The sequence below is a fragment of the Hipposideros armiger genome, unplaced genomic scaffold, assembly GCF_001890085.2.
Source record: "Hipposideros armiger isolate ML-2016 unplaced genomic scaffold, ASM189008v1 scaffold_11, whole genome shotgun sequence".
Taxonomy (NCBI): Eukaryota; Metazoa; Chordata; class Mammalia; order Chiroptera; family Hipposideridae; genus Hipposideros; species Hipposideros armiger.
This window is the reverse complement of record NW_017731361.1, coordinates 6,269,068-6,286,699: the sequence shown is the minus strand read 5'-3', so window position 1 is coordinate 6,286,699 and position 17,632 is coordinate 6,269,068. Positions and strand designations below refer to the sequence as shown.

The window sequence follows — 17,632 nt, the reverse complement described above, 5'->3', positions numbered from 1 at the left end:
CTGAATCACAGTGAATCCAAAGAGAGGGCGAGGCTCTGTAGTTTGCGGACCAGGAGGCAGGCTCTGTCCGTCCCACTTCGGCACTTGCACGTCTCCCTCGAGGCCCTCCTTCGGCCGAGGAATTCTCCTTCCTCCCAAACAGTGACTAACAATTGCTGCGCCTGTGCTTTTCCGCCTTCGCCGCTAAACAGCCACCGGAAGTACTATCCCCTCTCCCCATAGGTCGATACTGCGCATGCACCACACCAGGTTCCCCGCCCCCATCGGTGTCCAACCCGGGAGCGCAAAACCTGCCAACACGCCTGCGCAAGCGAGTGTGCCCCGGAAGCAGTTCTTTGGCCTGTAACACGTAGCAACCCGGCCGGTTCAGAGTCTTAAGCTGGGTGTGGGGGTAATTTGTTGCTGCCGGAGCTGCTGCCACCGCCTCTGCTGTTGGTGAGTGACCCAGGCCCGTGGCACGCTGCTCAGCTTTTCCCCACACCTGTGCAGCGCGGCTTCTTGGCACCTTTCGGGCGCCGCGCCCGGTCCTTTCCTCAGGCTCTGGTTCCCTTTCAAGCCCTTGCTGTGACGCGGCCTTTGGGGCGTCTGCTCTTACCTGGCAGGCCCAGGCCTTGTTTTGCAACGAAGCAGCGGGATTGTCAGTTGTAAAGCCCCGCCCCAAAGGTGAGGAATCGTCTTTGTGGTTGATATTTTAAGCCACTTTGGGACCATTCCTCCCACGTCCCTGCAACCTAACTCAAGGCACATCAGTACCTTGAAGTGGAGGTGTCTTCCCAGGCCTTAACTTAGAGACTAAACGTTTCCTTACCACCACCCCCACCCCCGCATCTCCGACCCACCCTCCGAGTGCTGCTTCCCAAAATTTCCGAAGAATTATTTGCTGCCTTCTGGGGGGTATTTGCTTAAGCAAAGCATGGAGCACGAATTAACTAGGACATGGACATAAGCAATATTTGCCATTTCTCTTCTGCCGCAGATCGTTTGCAATGTCAGGCTTTGATAACTTAAACACGGATTTCATCCAGACGAGTTACAGCATCGACGACCAATCACAGCAGTCCTATGATTATGGAGGAAGTGGAGGACCCTATAGCAAGTAACTGTTCAACTTTGGCAATTTATTTAGTCAAGATTGTAATGAGATCTTGGTGCCCAGAATGTGTGGTTCGGCCCAAAACTGAGTGTGTGAACATGTCCCTTGTCAGGGATGTGATTTTTCGTGATCTTTCTTCCTCTGGAGAGACCAGGGACACTGGTTTGGGCTTGAAGAAGGGCTTGGCCCTATTTAGAGTTTGAGATCTTCCGCAATATCTTCAGGTGTGTTGTGGGTGGGAAAGTAGATTGTTGAAGAATTTTTTTTAGTAAAAAGCATTTGTACATCATGTAAAACACGGATAGGAGCTCAGGCACCTAGAAGATAGGCTGTCTAGTCCACAGGACCAGGTAAACATTGAAACCTCTTGGTGGTGGTTTTGTTTTTTTAGTCGTTAAAATAGTCCACCCGTGAGACTTTCTCGATATTAATTGAAAGTGCTTAGTGACACTGTTTGACAGTGTAAGCTTCCTGTTATGAGTCATCAGGTGACTCATCGAGTTGTCTTCATATAGCAATTGATGGCCCTTTTTATTATTACCTATACCAAAAGCTTACGGTCAGTACACACAAGTTGCCAGTTGTGGAAGAGGGGCGCTCAAAACATTTCAGCCCTGAACTGTTAAAAAAAAAAAAAAAGATTTTTTAATAATCTCTAGTATTTGTGGCAAAAATACAGTAATGAAGGTTTCCTGCCAATCTCTAGGACATCATATCCTTAGTTTCTTAGGACCTTAAACACAGTTCTCAGCCTCCTCTCCGGTGAAGGAGTTTCCTATACCTGGGTTGCTTAACCTTTTTTAGGTGGTCTGCTACTCGTTTAAGAATCTAATGATGGGGGAGGGGGGTTGTCACCTCGAGTGGTAAAAAGTATAACTATTGCACTGTGTTGTACAGCTGAAACTAATTCTAAAAATGTATTTCACAATAAAAAATTATTTAAAAAACCCAACTCTGGGTGGTAAACACAGCACGATATATAGATGATGTATTATAAAACTGTACATTTGAAACCTATATAATTTTACTAACCAATGTCACCCCAATAAATTTAATTAAAAAAAAGAATCTAATGAAAGCTATGGGCCTATTTCTGAGAAACATGTGCATGCACTCAGACATCCACATAAATGTGCATATAGCTTCAGGCAGTTGATGTGGCATCTGATGATCGTCTATGGGCTGTGAATTAAAACCTCATGCAGACTCTCCCAGGGTGAGGGCAAGGAAGGATCGTGTATCCAGCCAGTCTGAGAGAAACATGGAGTACTAGAACGTGTTTGAATTAATAAATCTGAATGGAAGTGTCCAAGAATTTAAAAAGCAAAGCAAAAAATCAAATTCATACCCACAGTCTGGATAGGTACACCATTTATAACTTATAGGCCCCTTGAATCTGCTTAATTTGATGTATTCAAAGCTTTTTCCCCCACTCCCTAAAATTTAACACAGTGAACTATGGGAGTGAGCATGTAAAAAATTCTCTCTATGAATCACATTCTTCCTTTCTGTGAAATTCTCAGCTACATATCATTGAGGATTTATCTCTTTTGGTCAGTTGGGTAGAATTTAAAAAAATCATGTTGAGAAATTTTCATTAATTTATTTACCTAAATATATAATTTTTGTGATTGTTCTGTGTATGAGAGTGCAAATGATTGTAAGATTGGCCAGAGTGCAGCCATCGGGCTTTGGAAAACCTGCTCTGTGTGCAGGCCTGTTTTTAACCAAATTATATGGATGTTTGGAACAGCACAACTATTCCGTTTAGATTGCAACCTCCTAGGCTTATCTGTCTCTGCCTTTCTTTTCTATCCTGTCCATGTTCGTATCACTTAAAGGGGTAACTTATCATTCCACTTATTTCATTTCAGTTTTCCAGAGCAGTTTAGATACTCTGTTTCTAACTATTCTCACAATTTCATTCCAACCAAATTAAATACCAGTCAGCATTGTTTCAGTGCTAGTAAAGAAGTTTTGTTCCAGGTGCTTATATAACATTACTGCCATTTAACGAGTATGAGTTTATAGATGATACTTAGGAAAATAAGAAGCCTAATTAATAAATTAGCAGTAATAGCTGGGTTTCTGAGCTTTATATAAAAAACAAAAATTGGCCTCTTCTACTTCTCTATGTACCTTCAATTAGATCTGCAACCTAATGGCATTTTAAATGTCCATCTCGGTTTATCAAATAATATTTTGTTTGTTTTGCTAACTTGGTAACAAAGATCAACTGATAACTTTTACCTATTGATCAAAATCTAGGTTCGAATTGCATATGACTTGAATTGTCTTCAAGTTTGACTTGACTTATTGTTGGTCTACAGTTTTGCATTTCCCCTGTGAAGTCAGCTTTAACATTTGACATAGTTTCCTCTACTGGTACTTTATAAGTATCATTCATAATATATATTCATATAAAAACAACAACAAAAATACAAACAAAAAATTAAGGGCTGTTTGATCTTAATCTGTAGAGTTTTAGGAACGTCATATTTGGACAGGACCCACACTGTATTCCAGATATGCCTATAAAATGCATACTAATACCAGTTACATAATTTTTTAAAGTGTTGAAAGCTAGAATTTTTTTTTCATCTTGGACTTAACTGATAATACCTTTATGGACTATCTAAGGATTTTTATGAACTTAAAAAGCCAACCCAATACGTTAAGAGGCTTTGTGTTTGTCATTGGCACTGAGTGCTACAGCAGGTTTTCTACGTTTATCTGCCACTTTTCCTGCTGTTAAAATGTTGATTTAGCCTATAAAGATCATGTCTACTATGCTATGTTTTAGTTTAAAACTAGTAGAGGTGACTCAGGAATTTTCCTGACCAGGTCATGCCAAGGAAAAAGGAAAATATTAAAATTCTATGGTATTCTTTCTCACCTGAATTTTGAAGAAGGAATGATAGTGTTACCTTTGAAGCTGTGATTTGCTTGCAGTATTTCTCTTCCTGATGTGAGATTTATGGGTCTAGATCAGGATCTAAAGTGTGGACTGCAGATCCCAAAGGGTCCTTGAGACCTTTCAGAGAGTCTTTTCATTACAATACTAAGACTTATACACCTTTTTAGGTGTGTTGACATTTGCACTGATACTGGAAAAGCAATGATTGGTAAATTGCTGGTACCCGAATTTGAATTAAGACAGTGGCATCAAATTGTTCTAGTAATCATTGTATTGTTCATTGCCACACACTTGCTGGGGGTGGGGAGAATCAGTTTCATTTAAGGACGCCCTTGATGAAGCAGTAAGAATTACCGTTTTATTCTGAACCTTTTAAAAAATACTTTCTGTGATAAAATGGGAAACAGTCATAAAGCACTTCTACTTCATACTGAAGTACAATGATTATCTCTAGGAAAAGCCCCTGTGCAATTTGAGTGTCAAGCTTAATCAGCCACTTGTTCATGGAAACCATTTTTAATGGAAAGAACTGACCTACAAACTGGTTATTCAGCCTTGAATACTCAGCAGATATTTTCTCAAAAATGAATGAAGTGAGCCTGTTAATTCAAGGAAAACAATTGACAGTATGTATGGCCAATGATAAAGTTAGAGTTTTCAGGCAAAAATGAGAATTTGGAAAACTTGTACTCGTCACTTGTCAGCTTCCCAGTAATTAACCATTTTTCTGATGAGATCAGTAATGACAGCAACAAATGTGTGATTTTAAAATATTTATGTGTGTTTCTGTTAAATGTGTTGATATTTGGAAGACCTGCATGACTCATACTAGTATTTTCTAAATGGCCAATACATGATTTTACAAAGTTGTACCTGAGTAAAGAAAGGATCCATTCAAAGTGCAAAACAGATGGATGTATTCTAATGCAACAGAGTATAAAAATTGCATTAGTATTGTTCCAGTTTCCATGTTGCAACTTAAGTTTAAAAAAACTACCACTTTGCTTTGAACTTGAATATAGTATCAAAAGGAATATTCATGATAATCTGAGAAGGTTCTTAAAAATACTCAATTTTCCAACTGCAAGTCTGCAACACTAGATTTTCTTCAGATACTTCAATTAAACTAATATATCACAACAGGTTGAATGCAGAAACAGATATAAGAAGTTTTAGCTATCTTCTGTTAAACCAGACATATGTGAGATTTAAAAATATGAGTGCCAGTAATCTCAGTAAGTTTATAAAAATAATTTTTTTCATAAAAATGTTTATGCTAACATGTAATATTTATTATTACTTTAAATGAATTAATAAATATTTTAAACATTTCTCGGTTTTAATTTCTAATATTGATAGATATAACCCACATAAATAATATTTGAGATTCTCAGTAATAAACTTTAAAGAGTATAAAGGGGTCCTAAGATCAGAGTTTGACAACCATTGATCTGTACCATTCTTTTTGGTTTTTCTATTGCACATTCATAGTTATATTTTTTTCTCTACACCCCCCCCCACCCCCGTGAGAGAATAAAATACAATCTGTTTATGCAGATTGTAGAAACCTTCATATGGCGCTTTTCTAGCTGTTTCATAAACTCAGATGTGGATTTAGGATACATCCTAACAGAGATCAACACAATAACATATTGTACTAAATCAGAAAACACGAGTTTTTGTCTTAGTTCAATCAGCTATCCCTGTGGGGTATGTCTGTATGTGTGTAAGTAGAAAGAAATCAACATATTTGCATACCAAAATGAGTGGGGAAATGCATATACAGAAAAAATATTGTAGCTGTCTCTGTAAGGTAGGATTTGGGGGTGATTTTTATTACAGTTGTTAAGAGTTGGAGTCAAAAAGTCTAGCTTTTAATCCACCACATGGGCAAATCATTTTAATCCAAATACTAGTTTCCACATCTTTATAATGGGAAGGATGATAAAATCAACTTCAAGTTGTAGTGAAGATAGTTCACATTAAACACTTACAACAGTGCTTTAACAGTAATCTTCAAAAAGATCATTAGTTAGGATTTTGGGTATTGTCAGTAGTTAATATATACCTATGTATTACATATAACATTTTAGAATTTTAATAAATGTGTAATGTTTTTAAAGGTACAAAAGTTTATAACATGAAAATTAAGTCTTCTGTTTCCCATTCCCAGGTCCCTTTACCTATATAATGATATATAGATGTAGATATAGGTGTGTAGATATAGATAAAGATATATCCTAAAAAGCACAGTCATGATGGGCGTATTTGGTATATACTATTATGAACATTGGTTTTTTTTCTTCCCTCTGAACATTTCTTGAGTATCATTCCTTATCAGTACACATGCAACTGCCTCATTTCCTTTAACAGGTGCATAGAAATCTATGCCCATATCACAAATTATTTAGTAATAGTTATTTCCTTTGTTTTCTGTCTTTTGCTGTTAAAACAATGCTGCGTGAATTCCATGTTATATAGCCAGAAAAATAAATAGTATTTTTTTTCAGCATGGATTGGACTAATGTGGTGAGTCTTGAGAACCCATAGGAATTTCCAGAAGGCTGTGTATGTGCTGTTGAAAATGTGTCAATGCTTTGATTTGCTTCTAACGAAGGTGTTCAATTTAAAAGTTAGATTTATTGTAAAATCTCAAATAATATTAATGGAGGCCATTAGATTTTTATATTTATCTAAAAAGGAAATATAAAATTTTAAAAGGTAATTAGACTAAAAGCTCTCTAAGTTTTCTCAGCTCTCATTTTAAAAATACCTTACTTTTAAAGTAATTATTTCACTTTTGTATTTCTTACTATGTAATTAGATTAGTCCCACTGGTAGATGTCATATTTTCCCAGAACATGTTGAAACAATTGTTTAAAAGTACTGCTTCAATATCCTTCTATTCCCTGTTTTCATCACTAAAGTAGCCCTGGTAAGTAAGGCCTGTCCCTCTAAAATGCAGGATTTGCTATATAGCATGTACCAAATGAAACAATAGGTGCATAACTACTTTGAAAGATTAAAAACACTATTCAAATGCAAGGCATACTCAAAAGGTTTTGTTATATCCAGAAGCTTTCACACAAAAAAAGCTCGATTTTTCTACTCTGTGGTTTGAAATTGATGGTTGTTCTTAAAGAGATTTACACACTTGTAAAAAAAATAACAGGGCCGGCTGAGTGGTGTGTTGGTTAAGAGCTGGCTTGGGATGCTAGAGGGCCCCCGTTCGGATCCCACATGAGGGCCAGTGACACTGCCCTCTACAGCTAAGATGCTGAACAACAGCTCAACCTGGACCTGGGCTGCCGAGAGTCGCCAGCGACAGCATAGGCTGCAGCCCCTGCTGCAGTGGGTTGCCATGGGCTACCATGTATAGCCAGCAGCCAGCGTGAGTGGCCAGCAGCCGCAGTGAGCGGCCGTCCAGAAGCCGGCGACTGATCTGCCTCGCCCGGGAAGAGCGCAATGATGGTGCCAACTTGGGCCAGTGAAGCAACGTCCTCCACAACTAGACTGAAGAACAAAACGACAGCAACTTGTCTGTTCCCCTTCCCCCAATTCCCCAGCGCTGTTCCCATCTCCTAATTCCCCAATAAAAATCTTTAAAAAAAAGAAAACAACAGACTACAAAGAAGAATGATTTTTCATTCAATAGAGATCCAAATAACAATGGAAAATTATGTAACATGTAGTACAAAGTCTGTCATCCTAAGTTTTCATTCATAGTCTTAGGCATAAATTGTACTTCACAGCTATCTTAATGTTACATATACTCACTAAGGGGGAAAGATGGACAAGATTTTTAAGTTTTCATTTGTTGACCTAATGTTTAAAGGTTGAATAGTTTATAAAATGATCAAGTGTGCTGTATGAGTGAGTGTTGGCATCATCAGGAACATTCTTTATGAAACACAGACAACTTATTGTAGATAATCAGTTTGATTCTAGTAATCATTTCAGTCATCATTTACAAAAACTGGCAAAGTACATATCCTAGGAATTGCATGACTAAGGTTCTCTAGCTGGCAGGGATATCAGCTGTTGGGGGTTGATGTAATTCTGAGAAATATAACTTCCTTTGGTTTATAGACAGTACGCCGGCTATGACTACTCGCAGCAAGGCCGATTCGTCCCCCCGGACATGATGCAGCCACAGCAGCCGTACACAGGGCAGATCTTCCAGCCCACCCAGGCGTACACTCCAGCCGCTCCGCAGCCATTCTATGGAACCAACTTTGAGGACGAGCCACCTTTATTAGAAGGTAGGATTGGTTGCAACATCTGATTGTACTTTATAGTATCCAGCTGGTCAGTGAAAGTAAACCTTAGTTTGGAGAAGTTGTCCTTCCCTTTAAAAGAATAATGTAGAAAAAGTTCCCTAAGTGACCCATTTTGAATAGATTACTCGTATATGTGAAACCACATTGAGCCAGAGGAGAACAGATTTTTAATCTTTAAAAGTGATAATAAAATATGTCAATATATTAACATCGGCTTTTACTTCATATTATCAATTAAAACCTATCAGCGGAAGAAATGAAAGGAATAGCATGGTATTGATTATTCTACATGGAAATAAGCTGGCAAAACGAGTAACATCACTGAAAAGTGTGGTGCTTTTCAAATTGTATTCCAAAACCCTAGAGCAGTAGTTTTGAGCATTTTTTTTTAATTCAATACACTTTGAGAGTCTAATGAAAGCTATGAATACGCTCCTTAGTAAATGCACTCATATACATAGAGACATAGTTTTGTATACCATTTCATGGGGCCTCCAGATGTTCCTGAAGCCCCAAGTAAAGGACCCCTTACTATTAGCTTTGCCCATAGTCTTTGCTGTGCAGTAATAGCTGGCAGTGTCTGTGCCGTCATATCCGTGCCATTTTCCAACACCAGACCAGAAAACGGACATTTGTGGAATAAGCACCACAGCCAGTGAAGACTGGTGTTGAGGACTCACCCAAATATCATCTGGTAGTCCTGGATCGTCTTTTGATGCTGAGTGTTTCATTTTGTCTCCTGTTCTAGCATAGATTCTGATAAACTAAAGGTGCATCACAAACCCTAATTGACGTCCTTATTTTCTTTTTCTTTAGAATTAGGTATCAATTTTGATCACATCTGGCAAAAAACACTAACAGTGTTACATCCATTAAAAGTGGCAGATGGCAGCATCATGAATGAGACTGATTTGGCAGGACCCATGGTGTTTTGCCTGGCCTTTGGAGCCACGTTGTTACTGGTAAGATTTTAGTTTCAATGCTTAGTGTGAGATTACAGAACAATCTTTAAATGTTCCTCCAAAAGCCATTCATGAGATTGCTTATACATTAAGTCTTTGATGTGTTTTGAATAGTATTGAATTGCTTGGATTTATACCTATTCATCACTTCTCCATTGATAATCATATAGTATATTAAGAAATCATTTCTTATTCTAAGAAGTGGTCCAATTAATAGGGAAAAGTAAAAAATAATAAGTACCATGTGACTTTGTTTCTTCATCAAAATTTTTTCTTTTCAGAGATTGACAAAATTTTTTAGGCTGTTGCTTTTTTTAAAAAATATCCGGGCCGTCAGTGAAGCAACATCCTCCACAACTAGATTGAAGAACAAAACGACAGCAACTTGTCTGTTCCCCTTTCCCCAATTCCCCAGCACTGTTCCCATCCCCCCAATTCCCCAATAAAAATCTTTAAAAAAAATATATATATATCCGGGGCGTGGATAGTGTTTTCTTGTAGTGGTGCTGGTGGTTACTTTTCTGTACATTATTTTGACTTTTAATGAATTGAAACAGTAAAAGACAAGAGGTTTTAGTCCCTATCCCACCTCCCTAAGAATGTTAAAGCATATTGAAAAAGAAAAGTTGTAAAGATAATTGTTAACATTTTTAAAAAATTTTATCTTATGTCTCCAAATGGGGTTTTTAGTCAGAAAAGCTGGGCATGAACTCCATGCTTCTACTCTCTCATTGAGGAAGTCATTTAACCCTTCCGCTCCCTCTAGCAGCTAAGTCTGTGCTTCCCCCCACAAGACTGTTTTGGAGATTAAGCAAGACAGGTTATGTGAGAACACTTGGAGAAGTTTAAAGCCCTGTGCAAGTGTGAGATTTTATTATTGCTACGTGAGTGAATTTATCAATGAACTCCCCTGAGCCTTTCAAGCTTCTGTACTCGCAATCAAGTACAGCAAAACCTTGGATTGCGAGTAACTTGGTCTGTGAGTGTTCCGCAAGACGAGTAAACATTTCTAATAACATTTTAACTTGGTAAATCAGTGATGTCTTGTAATATGAGTAGTTTGGTTCCAGAATGAATTATGCTCGCAAACCAAGGTATTACTGTATTTACAAATAAACATTGAGTCTGACAAAAGCCCAAGGAGTTTTTCATTTCACATAATTTGTGGAGCCACTCTCGTGATTGAGTTTTGTATGTCAAAAATCTGACAAACCAGGAACATTTTGAAGACTCCTCTGTAGACTGATTTTAGTGATAGTGTCATCTGAATACAGTGATGCAATGTTTGTTCACATAGCTTCACTAATGGTACAATAACTCCAATTTAGCTAACCTTTACTGCCCTAAGTTTTTGTTTGTTTGTTTGTTTGTTGTTTTTGGTCAAAGGACTTTATAAATCAACAAACAATTTGGAAAATAAATAAAGAAAAAAATACCTTCCATTATATTCCTCTTGCCTGGTTGTTATTCAGTTTTCTTTTCTCCTCTCCTTCCCACAGAACCCTGGCCTGCTGCTTACCCTGGCTTTCTTTCTCCTAGCTTCTCTAACATATAAAGTGAATGACAAAATTATTTCTGCTGTTTAAAAGATTATACCTAAAAGATTATAGCTACATCTGTCAATGAGAATAAATTGCTCTGACGCAGTTTTGGTGGAATTAGGTGCTTTTAAGTGATATTAGCTGTTGTCCGAACATTCTGAATGACTTTCGTTCTTGTTGCTGTTAGTTTATTTGCTTAAAATCGGCCAGATTTCTCTTTAGAAATCTATTACTTTAGGTGATTGTACCATGATTTTGTATGTTTATTTGTTGAATTCCATACCAAGCTCAGATGCTAACTGGAAAATGAAAAACCAAATATGTTTGTGTTGGGAGGTGATACTTTAAACTTCTTAAGAAGGATGTAAAAGTCAGTCTGCTCAGTGTTCTACCTCTCTGCATAAAGAATAGATATCTCTCTAGATTTCGATGCTCATAAATTGAATATCTTTTACATGTACCAGTTTAAGTGAAATAAGGCCAAAAATAACTTATTTTTTGCCCTTTAACCTGTAATCTTTTCTTTACCCATAGGCTGGCAAAATCCAGTTTGGCTATGTATATGGGATCAGTGCAATTGGATGTCTAGGAATGTTTTGCTTATTAAACTTAATGAGTATGACAGGCGTTTCGTTTGGTTGCGTGGCAAGCGTCCTTGGATATTGTCTTCTTCCCATGATCCTACTTTCCAGCTTTGCAGTGATATTTTCGTTGCAGTAAGTACTGATCTTTATTGGGGTGTTGATTGACTGATTCTGTGTAGTCGGATTTACCTTCCCATCAGTTTGAGATAAATCACGGATCCAGCAAACGGTAGGCAGTGCCCCCCCGCTTGTGAGCACTGTGCTGCATGCTTTTCAGTGAGGAACAGTGGGACTGAGAATACACTTCAACATCTTTTATATCACCTCAGCTTTTGCCTATGAAAAACAATTTCACTAGTTTTGTGTTCATTTACCAGTGTCAGTAAACAAATTGAACAGTGGTGATTGTTAAATGTTAAATTTAGCGTGGAAAAGGGTGAAGTTAAAAATGACACTTTCTTTTTGATATTTTTTAGATTAGACAGTATCTGCTTTCCTGAAGATGTTGGGCATGTGCTAGTGAATGAATAATAAACGTACTCTCTATTTGGCAGCTTTTTAACTGAAAAATAAAACTTTTTTGGGGGGCATGAGGCTGTTATTGGCCTATCATGTTCTCAGGTATACTTGTAAACAGCTTTAAATATGTGTAATTTTTAGATAAGAATTTAGGTAGGGTTAAAAAGAAAGATGTCAATTCCTGCTGATAAAGTTCCCTCTCCTGGCCAGCGCTCAGATGCGCTCAGCAGTGAGGCTCCTCCTTGGGGCTCGTGCTGGCCACGGCTGACCAGTGACCCGGTTTTGTTCCACTTACACTTACACAGTGGAAACGGAGGTTTGAGAGACGAGAACATATATCAACTATTTGATACCAGAGATGTGGCAAGAGGATGGCTTTACAGTGCTCCTGCTTTGGATAAAAATGCTTCAAGTCTCCAGTATAGAGACTGCTTCATTCTTCTCATTTGCTGAGATTAATATATTTACATTTGAATTCTACAGAAGATATTTTCTACTAAAACAGTGTTTTCCAATCAGGAGCGATTTTGCTCCTAGGGGACATTTGGGAATACCTGGAGACAATTTTGGTTGTCACAGCTGTGAAGGGCAGAGGTGCTACTGGTATCTTCTGGCTAGAAGCCAGGGCTGCTATGAACATCCTAACAACACACAGAAGTCCTCCTATGTAAAAACAAAAGCACCTCCAGCCCAACATGAGTAGTGCGAAGGTTGAGAAACCCTGTGCTAAAAGGAGCAAAATGTATTGATAAATGAGCTTTTTATCACATGGAATGATTCAGCATCTTCGAATTCACTGTGAAGTACACTTAAACATTTTGGGGGAAAAAAGTCTTGATTATTTGTGCAGATGTCTACATGCGGATTTAAAATGTCTTTCTTTAGAATTGCTTATCATAGTATTCTTACATAACTAACATCGTCTTTCTTTTTTGTCCTTCTTTTTCCTTGTTGGTTACAGAGGAATGCTAGGAGTCCTTCTTACTGTTGGAATTATTGGATGGTGTAGTTTTTCTGCTTCCAAAATTTTCATTTCTGCATTAGCCATGGAAGGACAGCAACTTCTAGTAGCATATCCTTGTGCTTTGTTATACGGGGTCTTTGCCCTAATTTCCATTTTTTGAACTGAATTTATCTGGAATGTGGACATCATTGGGCCAAATACACGGAAAGGACTTCGGACTCTTAAATCGGACCAGCAAACTGCTACAGTGCAACTCTCATGCAGATCTAACATTTGACTGTTGGAGCAATGGAAGTAAACGTGTATCTTTTGTTCATTTTTATAGAACTTTTGAATACTGTATTGGAGTTACCTGCAGTATGACTAGCTTTAAGTGTTTGTGCTTATACAAATAAGAAGTGCTATTTCTTTCCTGTTCCTCCAGCCTTTGAAAAACAACTTTTTTCCTTGTAAATTATGATGTTTTTGATAGATTTTTATCAACTGTGGGAAACTAACCACAGAGCTGATAATCTTTCTTAAAAACAACCCAGTCATAGTAAAGAAGATACAAGACTTACTGCAGCAATATTTTTTCCAAGGAATTAGGAAAGAAAAATTGCCTGTATTCTCAAGTCAGATGCACTTCAAACAAAAAAGTGATCCCAGTGTAGAGTTTATGAGTTTGCACTTCAAAAATTTGACATTCCTTTAAATTGTGGGATTTTTGCAAAAATTTTGCAATACAAGAAGCTCACAGTCTACCTTATTGTAGACATGAAATGTGAACACCTGTTTAGATATTAGCATTAACTAAACTACGGTGACCTAGACTGGCTACATTAATGCTCATAGTTGAATCTCCATGTTTCCCAGGAAAAAGAAAATCGCTAACCTTTTTGGGAGAAATACTTAAAATGTCTCAGTTTCAGTATTGCAGTTATCAATGTAAAGTGCATTTGATGCTTATTAATTAAAATTTTCCCAGTTAATTTTAACTGTGTTGTTGAATTTACTTTGCTAAACCACTCTTTTCGTTGTCCTGTTTTCTTTAACTAGGGTCTGATTTTGATTTGCATTTTCAATTTATCCTAAATTTTAAGAATAGAAGTCACGTGGTTTAGAATCAGAAAAAAAGTGGTTCAATGCAAAGCAGTTTCCTTTGAGTTAAAACATTATTTTCTTGTATTAAATTTATTTGGTTAATATTGTCATACTCTCTTAACAAAGAACCTGTAAGAAACTACTGTATCTTTTATATTAATCATTGGCTTTTTCTGAAGAAACTGCCTCTGATTCTGGACAAAGTTCAGCTATAATTATAAGAAAGGTGCCATATGGGGAGGAAAATGTTGCCTTTTGTAAAAGAGATTTTCAGACTAAAAAAGAAATGCCAAGCTGACATAATAGTGGTTCTTTTTTAGAGCTGATTTTCAATCATAAAAGGAGGTTAAGATAATAAATTTATTTTTTTTTAAGATGATTTTGGGGAATTGGGGGAGAGGAACAGCGCTGGGGAATCGGGGGAAGGGGAACATACAAGTTGCTGTCCTTTTGTTCTTCAGTCTAGTTGTGGAGGACGTCACTTCACTGGCCCATGTTGGTATTATTGCACTCTTCCCGGATGAGGCAGATGGGTCGCTGGCTCCTGGACGGCTGCTCAGTGACTCTTGGCAGCTCACACCGGCTGCTGGCTACACACAGTAGCTTATCAGCAGCCCACTGCAGCAGGAGCTGCAGCCTATGCTGTTGCCGGTGACTCACAGCAGCCCAGCTCCAAGTTGAGCTGTTGTTCACCATCTTAGCTGTAGAGGGCAGTGTCACTGGCCCTCATGTGGGATCCGAACCGGGGCCCTGCTGCTCAGAGCTGGCGTCNCGGAATTAACTGATCCCCGAGGGGCTTCTGCAGGATAACTTGGCTTATGTTTCAAAGCCAAACAATGTGGAAGATTTAATCACGGTAACAATTTTCTTGCTTGGCTTCTCAGCTGGGGCAGGGGCTGCAGAGGAAAGAAAATCCAGTAAATATGGCAATTGATTTCACAGACAGAAGCAACTGAATAACATCTATTATATATCCAACAATTCATTCCTAAGTAGCTAATTTTTAATGCTCATATTCTTGTATTTTACTCAAATTTGTGAGTAATATCTCTTTTGGACAGGAAGAAACATCTGAAGAAACAAGAGAGACCAGAATTTTTTTTTTTCCTCAACCCTAAGGTCCTAAGTAGATAAAGTGATAGATTATTGCATATTGCTGATAGCTAGAAACTCAGCTTCACAGATAATGTAGCTTATAAAGAGTACAACCATAATTTATCAACCAAATGGGAATATTTTTGGGAGTGAAAAGGGAACAATATTAATTATGTTGGAAAAATTAGGCATAAAATGGGATAAAGGGCTGTCTAATAAATCAGGATATATGGTCAGCCTACCTAGAGTTGTGCAGATGGTACCTACATCAACAAATTCTAAAATGATTTGTAAAAGGTGCTAAATTAAATATTTGGATGAGCAATTTCAGAAATTCTCTGATATAATAGAAAACCTCAAAGAGTAGCTGCTTGTTCATCTCTAGAGTCCAGTCCTTGTTTTTTTTGGTTTGTTATGTCCTTTTGCTGCTACTATTTTTTGTTTCGAGGGGAGTGGGTTTTTTTGTTTGTTTTATTTTTACCTGTTTGTTTCATTTTAACCAGTGAAATTTTATTATTCCTTTGGAAACTGGCCTGGCTTCTTTAGTCAGGACCACAGGATTCTGGCTCCACCATACAATGCAAGGGTTCACGGTATGAATTTTAGTGCTAGAAATCCTGAAGACAGTTCTGGTTAATACCATGGCATTTGGAGTTGTAGTAGTCAGGATTTCTCCATTTTGAGAAAGCGATTTAACATAATAGCCAGAGCAATCTTTTTTTTTTTTTTCTTTTTTTTAAGGAAACAATCTCATACTATTCACCAGTTCACAACTTTCAGTGGTTTCCCTCTTCCTTTAGAATCAACACAAACATCCAACAAGACATGATTTCCTGGCCCTTGGCCTATAGCTCGAGCCTCAACTCCTTTGTGGCTCTACTCACTGGCGCCTCCAATCACCTGGTTTCATTTAGACGAGTGATTTCCAAACTCTTATGTTGCCCAAAGGACATTTTGAAATGCCTGGAGACATTTTTAGTTGTTACAAGGTGGGCAGGGAGATACTACTGGCATCTAGTGGGTAGAGATCAGGGATGCTGTTAAAACTCCCACAATGCACAGGGCCACCCCAGACAACAAAGAATCATTTGGAACAAAATAAAATGCTAACAGTGCAGAGGCCGGGAAACACTGATTTACACACCTTTCCTTACACCATGTTTTCCCCCATCGCAGGCCTTGCACAGACCGTTGCTTCTGCCTAAAATATTCATGCTCTTCTCTTCCCCGCCGTTTCCCTCCCCCCTTTCCGGTTTTCTCCTTTTCCCTAACTCCTCGTCACCCTTTTGCTCATACCTTTCCATAGTAGCTTTCCAGATTCTTATTCCCAGGTAGATATTACACCCTTTCAAAGAATTATGGCGCACGTAAGAATATTAGTAACGCTTGCACGTGTATTTATATGTATTTGATTACCTCCTCCTTGATCAACTCCAGGTGAGCAGTACTATCTAGCTCGTACGCACCACAGTAACCCCAGTAACCCCAGCAGTTAGTACAGCTAGTACCGAGTTGTCACGTAACATTGCATTCGATGCTATTAAACAAACATTTAACAGCCACGCCTATAAAAGAACAACGGAGTAACCATCTCAATATTACGGTGTAAAGATAAATAATAAACTTTAGCACAGTGCCTGAATCACAGTGAATCCAAAGAGAGGGCGAGGCTCTGTAGTTTGCGGACCAGGAGGCAGGCTCTGTCCGTCCCACTTCGGCACTTGCACGTCTCNTTAGCTGTAGAGGGCAGTGTCACTGGCCCTCATGTGGGATCCGAACCGGGGCCCTGCTGCTCAGAGCTGGCGTCCCAAGCCAGCTCTTAACCAACACACCACTCGGCCAGCCCAATAAAATATATTTCTTAAAAGAAGATCCTGATTTATAATCTCTGGAGCCACATAAATATGTTTTTCTTCATTAAGACTTAATCTCCCAGGACCGGCTGAGTGGCGCGTTGGTTAAGAGTTGGCTTAAGACACCAGCTCTGAGCAGCAGGGCCCTGGTTCAGCTCCCACTTGAGGGCCAGTGACACTCTACAGCTAAGATGGTGAACAACAGCTTGATCTGGAGCTGAGCTGCCATGAGTCACCGGTGATGGCATAGGCTGCAGCCCATGCTGCAGTGGGCTGCCATGAGCTACCATGAGTGACTGGCAGCCAAGAGTTGCATTTGATGGCAGTTGTTTAGTTCTAGAGTTTGCTTGGTTACATGAAGGGTCATATATATATGCAAAATTTCCCTTATAAAACTCTTAAATTTACAATACAGTATATGTAGCTGTATTTAAGCATACTTTAAAAATTGATACACTGTGTCTCAAAAAGTTACTATAGGATAACTTCTTTTCCTTAGCATTGGAATACATTTGTTTCTCCAGTTAATACCAGGTAGAGCATCTGACTTGCTTTTAGGGCCCATTTTATACCAAAAACATATATGTACCTTTAAATACTAGAGACACTCTCAGCATAGCTAAAAACTTAGTGAGTGATTGTCACTGAGTAACTGAAACCCAGTTAATGTGTGTTATTTACGCATGCATTGCATGTATGCCAAGGATGTGTATGGAATAAATGGAATGTTACCAGTGGTTG

The 17,632-nt window shown here is 38.4% G+C and overlaps 1 protein-coding gene across 1 annotated transcript; it reads left to right on the top strand.

Moving 5' to 3' along the window:
• Positions 1–317: 317 nt before the first annotated feature.
• On the top strand, positions 318–13,837 carry YIPF5 (Yip1 domain family member 5). The gene is made up of 6 exons (XM_019663370.1): positions 318–435; positions 977–1,096; positions 8,100–8,272; positions 9,107–9,252; positions 11,328–11,509; positions 12,858–13,837. Exons 2-6 carry the CDS (start codon positions 987–989, stop codon positions 13,018–13,020), a joined length of 774 nt encoding a protein of 257 aa, XP_019518915.1. The 5' UTR covers positions 318–435; positions 977–986; the 3' UTR covers positions 13,021–13,837.
• Positions 13,838–17,632: the final 3,795 nt, after the last annotated feature.

Bases quoted from the DNA above. Each gene is read 5' to 3' on its own strand.
- YIPF5 (XM_019663370.1), top strand. From the start codon at position 987: ATGTCAGGCTTTGATAACTTAAACACGGATTTCATCCAGACGAGTTAC. The intron at 9,253-11,327 runs GTAAGATTTTAG...CTTTACCCATAG, and splicing joins TTGGAGCCACGTTGTTACTG to GCTGGCAAAATCCAGTTTGG. The intron at 11,510-12,857 runs GTAAGTACTGAT...TGTTGGTTACAG, and splicing joins GCAGTGATATTTTCGTTGCA to AGGAATGCTAGGAGTCCTTC.